At 38.2% G+C, this 13,443-nt stretch overlaps 2 protein-coding genes across 4 annotated transcripts in view; one reads left to right on the top strand and one right to left on the bottom strand.

Annotated features, from left to right (window-relative positions):
• Positions 1 to 13,443, bottom strand: part of LOC137284830 (caspase-7-like) — a 654,824-nt gene that overhangs the window by 69,614 nt on the left and 571,767 nt on the right. The window lies entirely within an intron of this gene.
• LOC137284809 (caspase-3-like) lies at positions 4 to 9,540 on the top strand. 2 transcript variants are annotated; one of them, XM_067816798.1, is made up of 6 exons: positions 4 to 417; positions 2,239 to 2,274; positions 4,710 to 4,954; positions 5,999 to 6,219; positions 7,147 to 7,288; positions 8,142 to 9,540. In XM_067816798.1, the coding sequence occupies exons 3-6, from the start codon at positions 4,717 to 4,719 to the stop codon at positions 8,396 to 8,398; spliced, it is 858 nt and encodes a 285-aa protein (XP_067672899.1). In that variant the 5' UTR covers positions 4 to 417; positions 2,239 to 2,274; positions 4,710 to 4,716; the 3' UTR covers positions 8,399 to 9,540. The 2 variants fall into 2 exon arrangements, with proteins under 2 accessions (XP_067672899.1, XP_067672898.1); XM_067816797.1 differs by having other exon boundaries at positions 129 to 417; positions 2,239 to 2,302.

Below are 13,443 nucleotides of genomic sequence, written 5' to 3' on the forward strand. Positions count from 1 at the left end.
GGCAGATGGGATTGACACATATTTCTTTGTTAAGACGCAAACATTGTCAGTCTGATATTCTTGAGGTACACATTTCTAGGTCAGTCATCACAGGTATTTCCTTGACGGGCCAAAAATAAACCTGTGTCAGTGTTTAGTTTTACAAACTTGTTTTGACTTGCTTTGTTGGTATTTAATAATTATTTGATTAACCAGATATTTCAGTATCACTTTTGTTGTTATGACGTCAATTTTATTGGTGTGTGATAGAAAATGTATTATAAAATATGTAATAACAGCAATAACGACCTTTGTTTATTCAACGTTGTAAGACTGTTTCCACTTCCTTGAAGTTGTAAAGTAGGTGAGGTGGAGAGTATCAGGGTTGTATACGCTTCCTTGAGTGAAACATGGCTGATGACTCTATGGATCCTGATGGTAAGTAGCGTGGTGAGTGAATAAGCGAGTGAAGGATACAGTGAGTGAGTCATGATCAGTGTGGGAGACTGAAGGAGAGACAGTATGATGAACTGGTACAATGTCAGCTGTCTTCACTACCCTACATCAGCTCACACTGGATAGTGACATTCAACTCCGGCCTACTGAGAGTTGTTACGTCAAGGTGTCTGATTCTCTTACCCAGCTAACTCCTATGTCACTAGTATGTTTAGGACTATTGTCTTGTAAACTAGTTATGGTTGGAACTGACATGTTTTAAAAAATATGTTAAGAATGAATGAATAGTGTCCAAATATCCCATCCTATGTGAACAATAACCTTGACAGCATCACAGGGGAGTAAAATGTCATTATTCTTATCAGTGATGTCAGGAGTGTTTGTCAAGAATATTACTCCAAATGAAAAGCTGTGACAGGTGTTTGGGACTTCATACCTGATTAACAGCAGTATACTACTGACATACGAGCTATTGATATTGAAGGTCAAGGTCACTCTGTAGGAAGTAGGCTTGTAAATTATTGTGAACAGGATGAGTATTTACTATAGGAATTTGACAAAACTTACAAACTTGATATCTTGGGCAGCGTCTTGATGTCATTGATTTTTGCATATGGTCAAGACCATTGCAGGTTACATTATCAGTTTACTTATTTTAGATATATTTTCAATAGATTATAATTATTTTATTTATTATATTGATGATGACATTAATGATGTTCATTGCTGCATGCAACATTTACCAACATTTACCAACATTTACCAACATTTACACATTATCAGCATGAGGTTGGCATATATTTGTTTACATATTTGTTGTGGGCAGAATGCAAACCCCACTGTTTTTCAATTATCAAAAATATTACATTTCAATTTTGAAGTGCATTTGAAAACAGGTTTGAAAACTCTCAGGACTAACTTGTTACAATATTCTTATTAGTAAAGCTAGAGCTATGATATCGTGTTTCCAGCCTATGTTGTATTAGACTTGTGTGAATTCACCTGTTGTCACCTGTTGTCAGAGTTCACCTGTTGTCACCTGTTGTCAGAGTTCACCTGTTGTCACCTGTTCTTGACACATGTAAATGTGATATTAGGCTGCTTCTGTATTTTTATATGATGCACACACTTTTCTAGATATTAGATATTTTCTAGGTATAAAAAATAAATATATATTTATACCCATTTAGCTCACAACCAAACACCCCAACTCATATCATCGTACAGGGACTGAACCAGGATTTTGCTGAATGTGTATGTGTGTGCACGCGTGTATGTTTGTGTGTGCATGCGTGAGTGCATTTATGTGCACATAATTTGATGCATAAATCATGAAGTCCATAGGTTAGGGGGAAATGCTGTTCAGGGAAGGGGTGTGTGCACCCAGCTCTGGTTCCACCCCTGTCCTATTGTCCCCAAGTACTAACAAAGGAAGAATGTACCTGTGTGTGTTTTGCCCCTTTTGTTAGAGGCCATAAGAAATAATATATGGTCTGTCTTTCTGTACTTGAAATGCACCACATAAACACATCATATCTTAATGCATCCAGAAAATTTGTGAATATTTTGTTAAATAAATTCGAAAACATAAAGTCCTCTGATCTTAAATTGTAAAATAGAAGTGACTGTAAATCTAGATATAGTTCTTCTACCTTGGACGCAAATCTAAACGGTTATTGTATCAATGGCCTGTGGGATAGTTTCTTTCCTATACTTCTCTGTTGTGTATCTGTAACATGTTTATCAGTATATATTATGCATGAAATGTCATTATTTTCATGAATTTAATATTTCCTTTTTCAGAAAAGGATTTTGGTCTTGGCAGCTTTAAAAGATTAAGTGAGTTCTGGAAGAGCTGTGTGTCAGAGTAAGCATACATTAGTCCATGCTTAGACTTGTTCAAGTCACATCCTATTTTGTTAGGTTGAGGGTCTTGGTCATTTGAGGGCTGTTCATAATTTATGGCTGTGTCTGTGCATGATGTATGATGTGTGTGATGATGATATTAAGGGGGGTCACCCATGAAGGTCCCAGGGTAGAATAGGCCTTCAGTAACGCATGCTTGCATAAAAGGCGACCGTGCTTGTGGTAAGAGGCGACTAACAGGATTGGGTGGTCAGGCTCGCTGACTTGGCTGACACGTCATCGGTTCCCAATTGCACAGATCGATGCTCATGTTGTTGATCACTGGATTGTCTGGTCCAGACTCGATTATTTACAGACCACCGCCATATAGCTGGAATTTTGCTGAGTGCGGCGTAAAACTAAACTCACTCACTCTCTCACTATTAAGGGGGGTCACTCATTTTGCTCTGGGGAGGTAGTGGGGGGCAAACATATTGTACATGGGTGGGTTACTTACTTTGTATATAAGTATTAGGGGGGACTGTACATTGTACATGCCTCCCCCTAAAAATCATCATCACCATCCCTAGCCGTAAATTATGAACTGTCCCTTATTTGTTTGTTGAACCACAAGCAGCAATATTACCAGCTATATAGTTTGTGAAAAAAAACAGTTTGGACCACATAAACCTGTGATTAACATAATGAGTATATTGGTGTACACATTGGATTAGGATGACCAGCAAGATTCAAGTGAGCAAGTCTGACCAGATGACGCACAGTTCTTTACAATTTTTGACACCCATAGGGTACTGACAACCAATACTGACCAGGGCCTAGATTTTCGAAGCTGTCTTTGCGCTAAGATTGTCGCAAGATAATGTTGATGAATGGCACATACGAGTATCTTAGCACTAAGAGAGCTTAAAAAATTTAGCCCCTTGGCGTTCAGTGGGTCATCCCAACTAACAATTTCATATGGCACACCATCGTTTCATTGTTACAATGTTATTCTGAGGACTTCTGTTTAAGTTGTCACAACATTGTGGCCTGGTTTTGTGATATGTCATTTTTACGATGCCACAAGGTAAAGGTATTTGATGCTTACATATTTTCACATTGTCATAACATTCTGTTAAAGTTAAATCTTTCATAGTTTTGCCAACAGTGAACACTCTACCTAAGAAACAACCCCAAAATTCACTTCAATGTTTATTCATCAATTTGCATGTTGTTTAAGTTGTGTGTTTTCTGAAGCTGTAGCTGAGTAACAAAGAAAGAATTTGAAAGTGGAAAGTGGGAGAGAAACACTGTGACACCAAGTTTTGAAAAAACAACATAAGGTTGTGAGGAACCCAAAGCATAAAGTTTCCTCAACATACATTTTCAACACTGATATATAATGTGGTGACATTACATTACATAATGATGTGATACTAACTGTGACAATATTGTGTCATGATGTTACCAATCTACAACCTTTCCATGTTGTGACAATATTGTGTCATGATGTTACCAATCTACAACCTTTCCATGTTGTGACGACATTGTGTCATGATGTTACCAATCTACAACCTTTCCATGTTGTGACAACATTGTGTCATGATGTTACCAATCTACAACCTTTCCATGTTGTGACAACATCGTGTGTTAGCTGGGATCACTTCAGAACAAGGGCGATGGGGTTACTATGCCTGGGGTTAATGCATTGGCTTGTCACATGGAAGGCCTGGGCTCAATTTCCCTCATGGGCACAATATGTGAAGCCCATTTCTGTTGTCCGCTGCCGTAATATTGCTGGAATGTTGCTAAAAGCAGTGTTAAACTAGGCTCACTCACTCACTCACTCACTCACTCACTCACTCACTCACTCACTCACGTGATTACGAACATATTTAAAAGGCCAAGAGGAGTAATGTCACACCTTTTTTTATTTAATGGTTTACAAATTCATTAACTTGAATGGTAAATATGTACATTTTGCCATTGCAGTCTTTTTTAATCATTTCCTTTCATGGTTAAAAATGGAGAAAATATGTCAGAGGAGAAGTGAATATTGTAAGCACAGCCATGGTGGTGACAAACCAAATATATTATAAAGACTAATCTGGGATTTGAATCAAGAGTGAGTGAGTGAGCGAGTTTGATATTTGTCAGTGTTCTAATATAACAGTGAAGGACACCAGAAATGGTGGGGCTTCACACACTCTGCCCATGCAGAGATGTGAAGCAGGGTCGTAGTTCATACCATCTGCTAATGGTTATCTGGTCAAGACTTGGGGTGGACACCATAAATGGGATGCGCACATTGTATCCATAAGGGGAATTGAACCTGTGGCCTGAGCATGCCGAGTGAATGTGAATGCCAACCACCCTCTATGTGTATGAAGACATACAGTTTACACACTGGTTTTGTAACATGTATCCAGCACCTTGATGCCCAGAGTGGACAATCAGAAGGAAATGGACAACCCAGACCAGTATAACTTTGGACATTCACAGCGAGGCGTGGCTCTGATTGTCTGTAATGAGAACTTTCAACATATGCAATCCAGAGCTGGAGCAGATCTTGATGCAGAAAGTTTTTATAAAATCTTTCGGAAACTTGGATTCGAGGACATTCGAACGAAATACGATATGACTGATGTGGAAATGAGGCACTGGTTCACTGCAGGTAAGAGTTCTTTCAGAAAACCTTGTACTCAACAAGTGGTGTTCATGTGACCCACACAAGAGGGGTACTGCATTACTGTCTTGTAAAATAGCCAACAAGGGAGGACATATATCTTCCGCTTGTTTGAAAATTATATTCTCTCACTGCTGTGAGGAACAGCTCGTCATACAAAAACAACACACAGATTGTCTATATGTTATGTGTCCATAGCACTGCTGTTGTGAAATATATAGGATGCTATTTAACATATTGATTAGTAATTGTTAATTTTAGCCTGTTTGACTTTTTGTTTGGTAATTCTTGATTTTGACTTGTTTGTTTGACAATAGAAAACTTTGATGTATCTTTAGATAACTGCAGTCTTGTTTGTTGTTATTTAAGTGATAATCTAGAAGTTGCTGGTATAGAGATGACACACCTTTATGGATGATGAAAACAGAGAAGTTCATTATACACAAGTTTTGTCATCTCAATTGTAATCTTTGCCTCATTATTTGTTACCTGTCAGCTGTGATAGTTAGATATGTTTTAAACATTGATTTATTGTTTTCTCACTGAAATTATGAGTTATTGATTTCTTATTGTTCACTTAGTTTTTTGCTTTCTAATTGTTAAACTGGTTTGCTGTTTTCATATTTTGGCAGTTACTAAAATTGTTTTATTGTTTGGGTTTTTCATCCTTTGCTAAAAGTTTGGGAAAATACTTTAAGCCATACCAGTCACAAATATAAGTACAACTGCACTCAAAATAATGTACAGCAAATGATTATGAATGCTTATACTTTCCTTTATTATATTAATATGAAACACAACACACTCACAAAACATTGATCAATTTCCAGCCAGCTGTAGTGTAGTATCCATCAAGGATCATGACCAGATCATGGTTTTGAAAAACTTGAAACTGGTACCATTGGATTAGGACAAACACACATTCATCTGATGTGATATGTATGTTAAACATTCTGGTAAACGTAATGCTTAGTCTCACTTGCCAATTTGTGATCAGAACGGTAGTGAAATACATAGGTATATCTTTTACAGTATCTCAAGAAGATCACAGTCAGTGTGACTGTCTGGCTGTTGCTATTACCTCCCATGGGGAGAAGTACAGTCAAGTTGATCCGAAGAGGTACAATGTCTTGATTGATCGAGATACCATCCTTGGCTCACAGGGGGCAGTTTACACAGAGGAGCTGGTTGAGATGTTCTCTGATAGGAACTGTCCATCTTTAACAGGGAAACCAAGAATATTTCTTTTACAAGTATGTAGTATTTCTCCTGTAGTTATTCCGGTCACATATTGTAGGATGAAATTTAACAAGTAGATTATTTGCTTGTTTGTGTACACAACTGAGATTAGGAATTGTCCATCTTTAACAGGGAAACCAAGAATATTTCTTTTACAAGTATGTAGTATTTCTCCTGTAGCTATTCCGGTCACATATTGTAGGATGAGATTTAACAAGTAGATTATTTGCTTGTTTGTGTACACAACTGAGATTAGGAATTGTCCATCTTTAACAGGGAAACCAAGAATATTTCTTTTACAAGTATGTAGTATTTCTCCTGTAGCTATTCCGGTCACATATTGTAGGATGAGATTTAACAAGTAGATTATTTGCTTGTTTGTGTACACAACTGAGATTAGGAATTGTCCATCTTTAACAGGGAAACCAAGAATATTTCTTTTACAAGTATGTAGTATTTCTCCTGTAGCTATTCCGGTCACATATTGTAGGATGAGATTTAACAAGTAGATTATTTACTTGTTTGTGTACACAACCGAGATTAGACATACTGCTCACGACCTCATACTTGGGCAGGCATACTGTTTCATGCTCCGCGCAAGCATTACGAGCGCAGTATAGTATAATGTTTCACGTTCCTGCGTATGCGTTATGAGCGCAGCATAGCTTTTGAAACTACGTTTTCCCCCAGCACTGGTGGAAAATTAGTGAATCGTTTGAACTTTGATTTCACAGGCTATTTTTCATCATATTTTCTTTTCAACTTTCTAGAATGATAAGGCATTGTTGATGATTTGTTTCAGTAAGTACATATCGAAAGGTATCAGAATCTGCAAAGTTGTGATTTATGGTGCATGTGACCTTTAACATTGTGCAATGCTTGATGATTATGAAATGGTGATGGTCACTTGTATTTATAAAGATGTCTTGTCTTGTCTCTAGGCCTGTAGAGGTGAACGCCTGGACCAAGGTGTGACTGTAACAGATGATATGGACGTGGTTGATGCGCTGACTGAACCAGAGTACACCATCTCCCCAGCGCCATGCTTTAAGGACTTCTGTGTTGTGTATGCCACACCTCCAGGTATGTCAGTGAACAACCAAGCCATTTAACTCTGACCTGCCCATCCAAGCCAATGTTTTCAACTACCAAACCATTTTACCTCCAACCAACACATACAACCCAATGTTTTGTTTTCAACAACCAAACCATTTAACTCCAACAAACACATACAACCCAATGTTTTCAACAACCAAACCATTTGACTCTGACCAACATATACAACCCAATGTTTTCAACAACCAAATCATTTGACTCTGACCAACACATACAACCCAACGTTTTCAACAGCCAAACCATTTAACTCCAACCAACACATACAACCCAATGTTTTCAACAACCAACCATTTGACTCTGACCAACACATACAACCCAATGTTTTCAACAATGAAACCATTTAATTCTCACCAAAACATACAACCCAATGTTTTCAACAACCAAAGCATTTAACTCCAACCAACACATACAACCCAATGTTTTCAACAACCAACCATTTGACTGACCAACACATACAACCCAATGTTTTCAACAATGAAACCATTTAACTCTCACCAACACATACAGCTCAATGATTTTTTTTTCAACAACCAAACCATTTAACTCCAACCAACACATACAACCCAATGTTTTCAACAACCAACCATTTGACTCTGACCAACACATACAACCCAATGTTTTCAACAATGAAACCATTTAATTCTCACCAAAACATACAACCCAATTTTTTCAACAACCAAAGCATTTAACTCCAACCAACACATACAACCCAATGTTTTCAACAACCAACCATTTGACTTCTGACCAACACATACAACCCAATGTTTTCAACAATGAAACCATTTAACTCTCACCAACACATACAACCCAATGTTTTCAGGTTTCTATGCATTTCGTCGTCCAACCTCAGGTTCCTGGTTTGTGACAGGTTTGAGAGATGTCATTGAGAATACTGACTTGAAAAAATACAACTTTCTCCAGCTGATGACCAAGGTCATCAACCGTGTGGCGCGAGAGTTTGAATCTCACTCCCCACAACGGGCCATTGACGGGAAGAAGCAGTCAGGATGCATTTACAGCATGCTGACCAAGGATGTGTATTTCTCTCCCAAACCTTTAGGAGAGGAGCCACTGTAGGCAACATGCATCACCACAGCCATGGTAACAGCTGTAACAGCTTATATATATATATAAATATGTAGTACATAGTCATTAATGTAATCATTTTCATTAATTTTGCAACTTCCACATTGTTCCCTTCATTGTACTATTGTTTGATTATTGCTAACATCAAAAAACATGCTAATCAACATTGGCTGCCAGCCAACAGGGGTTCACATTTGGTGGGTATTCACTGACAATAACTGAAGATTCTAGAGACCATGGGGACTTACAGTGCTTTTATTACATGGACCCTAGCTGGGTTTACATCTTCAGATGGTGACGACTGTGATAAATTTAGCCAGTATTGAAAGAACATAATAAGACTGAATGATACTTTGAATGTTTTGGTACTTATATATCCTCTCAGGAGGACAATGATTTAACAGTACTTTAACCCCTTTGACCATACAACCAATCACAGTATCAGTTTCTAACTTTTATCAACCAATTCTGAAAAATAATGGTTTTTGTACACAGCATATTAATCCAATTTTCACTGATCACTGTTTTTACACTGAAATATTGATCCCTTTTGACGGAAACATCAAGTGATCAGGTTGCATAACTAGGTAGAATGCTTGTGACTGTATCCTAATTTAGTGAATTGATGCTCATGACATCACTCTTTAGTTTATCTGATCAAGACTTGATTATTTACAGATTTATTTAACATAAGAGGACTCTTGCTGACAACATCATTAGACAACCAACAAACAAGTTCAGAGTGGTACAGTGGAAGCTGTCTAAACAGGCACTCATTGGGACTGAAGAAATAAGCTGATATAGATAGCCTGCTGAACTGTAGGGCTGATGGAAATGTTTAAGCCACAGACAGGACTGAGATTTTATGTCGGTGATGACAACTAGCCAGATTGGACAAATGCCAGTTTAGACAGTTTTCACTGTACTAGGACTCAAGGTTCAGTTGGGACATTACTGGCCCAATGGTCAAGGTAGTTGAGGAAAGATTGTTGTTTTAAGTGATATATATAATATGGTGCATGGGCATTGATGTTGATGCATTTTTTGTCTGACTGCTTTAACTGATAATGTAACTATTTGGAGATTTGATATTATTATCAGATGGACTATGAATAAAAATCTGTGTGGATGTGTATGTATTGTTTGCCTTATGTTTGTGTAATACGTGCTATATTTTGGATGGAACATTCTTAGTAAAGTAGGAAGAAACACACTTTTTAGGGGTTCAGGATGACCTAGGATTCAAACCAAACTATTACAGAGAGACCCAAAGTCAAGGATCTAACCCATTCAGCCATACAGTCTTCCGAAACATTAAGTCTGACAGCCAATAATCCTGATCAGGTACTGGACTAAGATTTGGTTTGGTTCATTTATTGTTTAACGCTCCATTCAGAAAAATATTGGACCAGATAATCCAGTGATCATCAGCATGAGCATTGATCTGCTTTATTAGGATGTGATGACGTGTCAACGAATTTTGACTGGACTAATAATAATCTCAAACATAACTGTAGTCTCTTTTCAGTTTACATATCAAACTGCAGCATGGTTACAGATATCAGTTGATTTCCAGAAAAAAATAACATTTACATACATATTTATATGCATATTTCCTTGAAAATGCACAGGAACCATTTGATAAGAAGAATCAGAGATTTGTCTAAACATTGCGTCCTTGAATGGTTCTTTCTTTATTTGTCTGAGACGAATGATTAGCTGTTTCAAGCACAAGTGCCATTTTTAAGTACATGCTAACATCACAATACTTTAATTTTCATCAACCGCCTTACTAGAAAGAAGTGAATCAGCAATACTCAACTGATCAGCTTTGATGACGCTGGGGGATTTTATATTACTTCAATCAACTACAACATCATTAGGCGTCAGATAGCAGGGGAAGTAACTCCTGCAGGACTAACATTTCTTCAAATCGATACTTGTGCGCATAGCGGTAACAACGAAAGGACTTTGCTTAAATCACAACTCATCATCATCGTCATCGTCATGATCATCACCATCACTGTCACCATCACCGTCATTAACATTTAAAGCACATAAGATGTTTCTTTGAACTGTGTTTACAAAAGGATCGAGTGCGTCAACAATCTTTATAAATGTAGGATATATATTCAATGAAGGTGACCAGTTTGAAATGAATAAATAGTACAGTACGCAGTGCTCCTATAAAGAACGAAAATAAATACGGGTGTACAGTTAAACAGAAACCAATGTGTACTTTCTCTCGAACGTGTTTTATTCGTGCCTTCATGGAAAAACTCATACTGGAAAACCTTAATATGAGTTAGTGAGTTTTGTTTACGCCTTTATCAATATTCCAGCGGTATCGCGTCGAGGTACACTAGATTGGGCCTCACTTATAGTACCAATGTGGAGAATCGAAACCGGCGTAACAAACGGACGCTTTAACCACTAGGCTACCCCACCGCCCACCTTACATGGATGAAGAGTGACATTTTAACTGGAATCCATTCCGAACCCCATTATTATCACTCCTCTTTACTCTTCATGAAGACGTAATCGCCGGTCACACAATTACACACTTGTTTGAAATGCATTTCTAAGAAGACGACGGATGACAGAGTGGACACAGTGTCTGCATTATAATTCATTCATTCAAATTAAGGTTCTCCAAAATGTGTATTTCCATGAAGATACGAAAGAAACGCGTTGGAGAGAGTATTCAGTAGTACATTCTCCTCACGGTCACGTGGCGTAAAGACTAATTCTGCCGCCTTACAGGAACAGAAGCGAGAGCGAAACCAAACTCACTCATACACTCGACCTACACTGGAGATGGGAACCAGGTTGACTTTCGTAGCCCCATAAAGCTGCCGTTGACATGGGGAATGTTTGGTCGGTTTAAACCTACCCAATGTGGGTTAAGGGCCCAACTTTAAACAACAACAACAACAAAACAAACAAATAAACAAACAAAAACAACAAACACAGACGGCACTGACAGCACATCCATTAATATTATGGCGTGTGGAAGACACATAAATGAGGGGGTATGTAATGCCGTTGCTGTTATTTGCTCATTCCTGCCAGCAGTTACTGCAACAATTTCAGAAAGGAGTGATGCCATCTCAAAGTAAAATAACACTAGCATAAGAAATCAAGTAAACAATTTTGCGGTTTACAATAGGCTTTCCGCCCAAGTCCTGTGACATAAGTAACACATTTACATAGTACAGCCATGTCATGTGCCTAAAATCCGATTTCACAGTTCAAAGAAATACGTTAACTTTATAGAAAAATACGTCAGATCTCAGAGACGTAACGAAACAAATACAACACAGTTTTTCAACAAGAAATCAACACACTATCCAAGCAATCGGCACGCTCAGATCGGAACTTTATTTACAGGTCGACTGCAACCTCTCGCTCTATACTGGCAATTGAATTACCTTGAACCATGCAAGCACTGGTTATAGTCGCATGCGGAGCACACGTAGTATAATTGCTTGTTCGCGGGTCACGGCGGAGAGATGGGGAGCACCTCATCATTCAAACACCTCAATGTGATTCTATAGTCCAAGTAAAGCCGACGAAGATTCTAGGGATCGATATATATCGAATTTGCACTGTCCCTCGCTGTAGGTAGAGCACCTGTTAACAATACCCCTCGCTATACCACTGTGATCGGTAATTGTTTCCATGTTAAGGAATGTCTGGGAAAGACGAGTCATTGTCAGGATTCGTTATTAATGACATAAAAGCATTCACACGACTCGTAGTGTATATTTGGTTTTGTAAACTAAATCGATGGTCTCGTTGCATGGGAAAGTACCTTTAGAGGGTTTCTTGTCTGTTTAAATAAATCAAAATGCGGTTCTTAAATATTCAGATTGTACAAACTCATCCCATGGGAGTTTCCAAATAATGGATAGTTGTTCAGACCTGCAAAAAATCCATTTTCTTCCAAGAGTAACTGTTACAAATCCCGTATAACAAAACACCATCAATATACGCGGTACAGTAAATGTTCTGAACTTCTGGTTGCTTTATATGAACAGAAATACGACCAATACTAAACAACCGGGTGGTGGGGTAGTCCCCAGTTATGTTTGCTCAGACAGAAATTCACCCCTGAGAATGCCAGGAGACTGTGATGATTGGTTCGAATCCGGGTTATATCCTTCTCAACGCCATATAGGGGTGGTCTAGCGGTTAAAGCTTTTGCTCGTGACGATGAAGACCTGCGTTTGATTTCCCCACATGGATACTAAGTGTGAAGCCCATTTCTGGATATTGTTGGACATATTGTTGGAAATTGGAATACTGCTAAAAGTGGCGCAAAACTAAACTCACTATCTCATTTAACAGCGACAGGGCTATACCATTCAATTTAAGGATAAATTAAGAATACACTACACAAATAATTTACCATTTGTCGTTTAACCGTTCCTACCTAGGTGTTTTATGGATGCGTGCTGTATTTGCAATATTGTTCACTGTATATGAGGAGGCGATGGGGTAGCCTAGTGGTTAAAGTGTTCGGTCATCATGCCGAAGACCCGGGGTCCGATTCTCCAAATGGGTACAATGGGTGAGGCCCATTTCTGATGTCCTCTGTCGTGATATTGCTGGAACATTGCTAAAACGGCGTAAAACCATATTCACTCACTCACAGTTCAATCCAGAATAACATGGGCTTTTCTCGTGATCCATGGCACTTTCAGACTTCGAACATGCAGACCTTCTAAACAGAACTCAATGCGAGCAGTATCGTGTTTCGTTGTATAGCACTGACTTTCATGTTGAAATAGTATTTAATGTTTGCAATAAAAGTTTCAGCAGTTCCAATATAATGCGTTATTTCATATGCTGGGTATACATTTCTGTGACTAAGCCCAAGGTGCATAGAACGAGCGTGACTCTGTGTTCAGTGTAAGTCATGGGTGTTAATGTACACGTTCATGACAGATTTATACAATCTACACACGACCTTAACACGGGTTAACACGAGGACACATTTGAACTGACAATGATTTTTTTTATTAAACACATTG

Source organism: Haliotis asinina, chromosome 5 (assembly GCF_037392515.1).
Source record: "Haliotis asinina isolate JCU_RB_2024 chromosome 5, JCU_Hal_asi_v2, whole genome shotgun sequence".
Lineage (NCBI taxonomy): Eukaryota > Metazoa > Mollusca > Gastropoda > Lepetellida > Haliotidae > Haliotis > Haliotis asinina.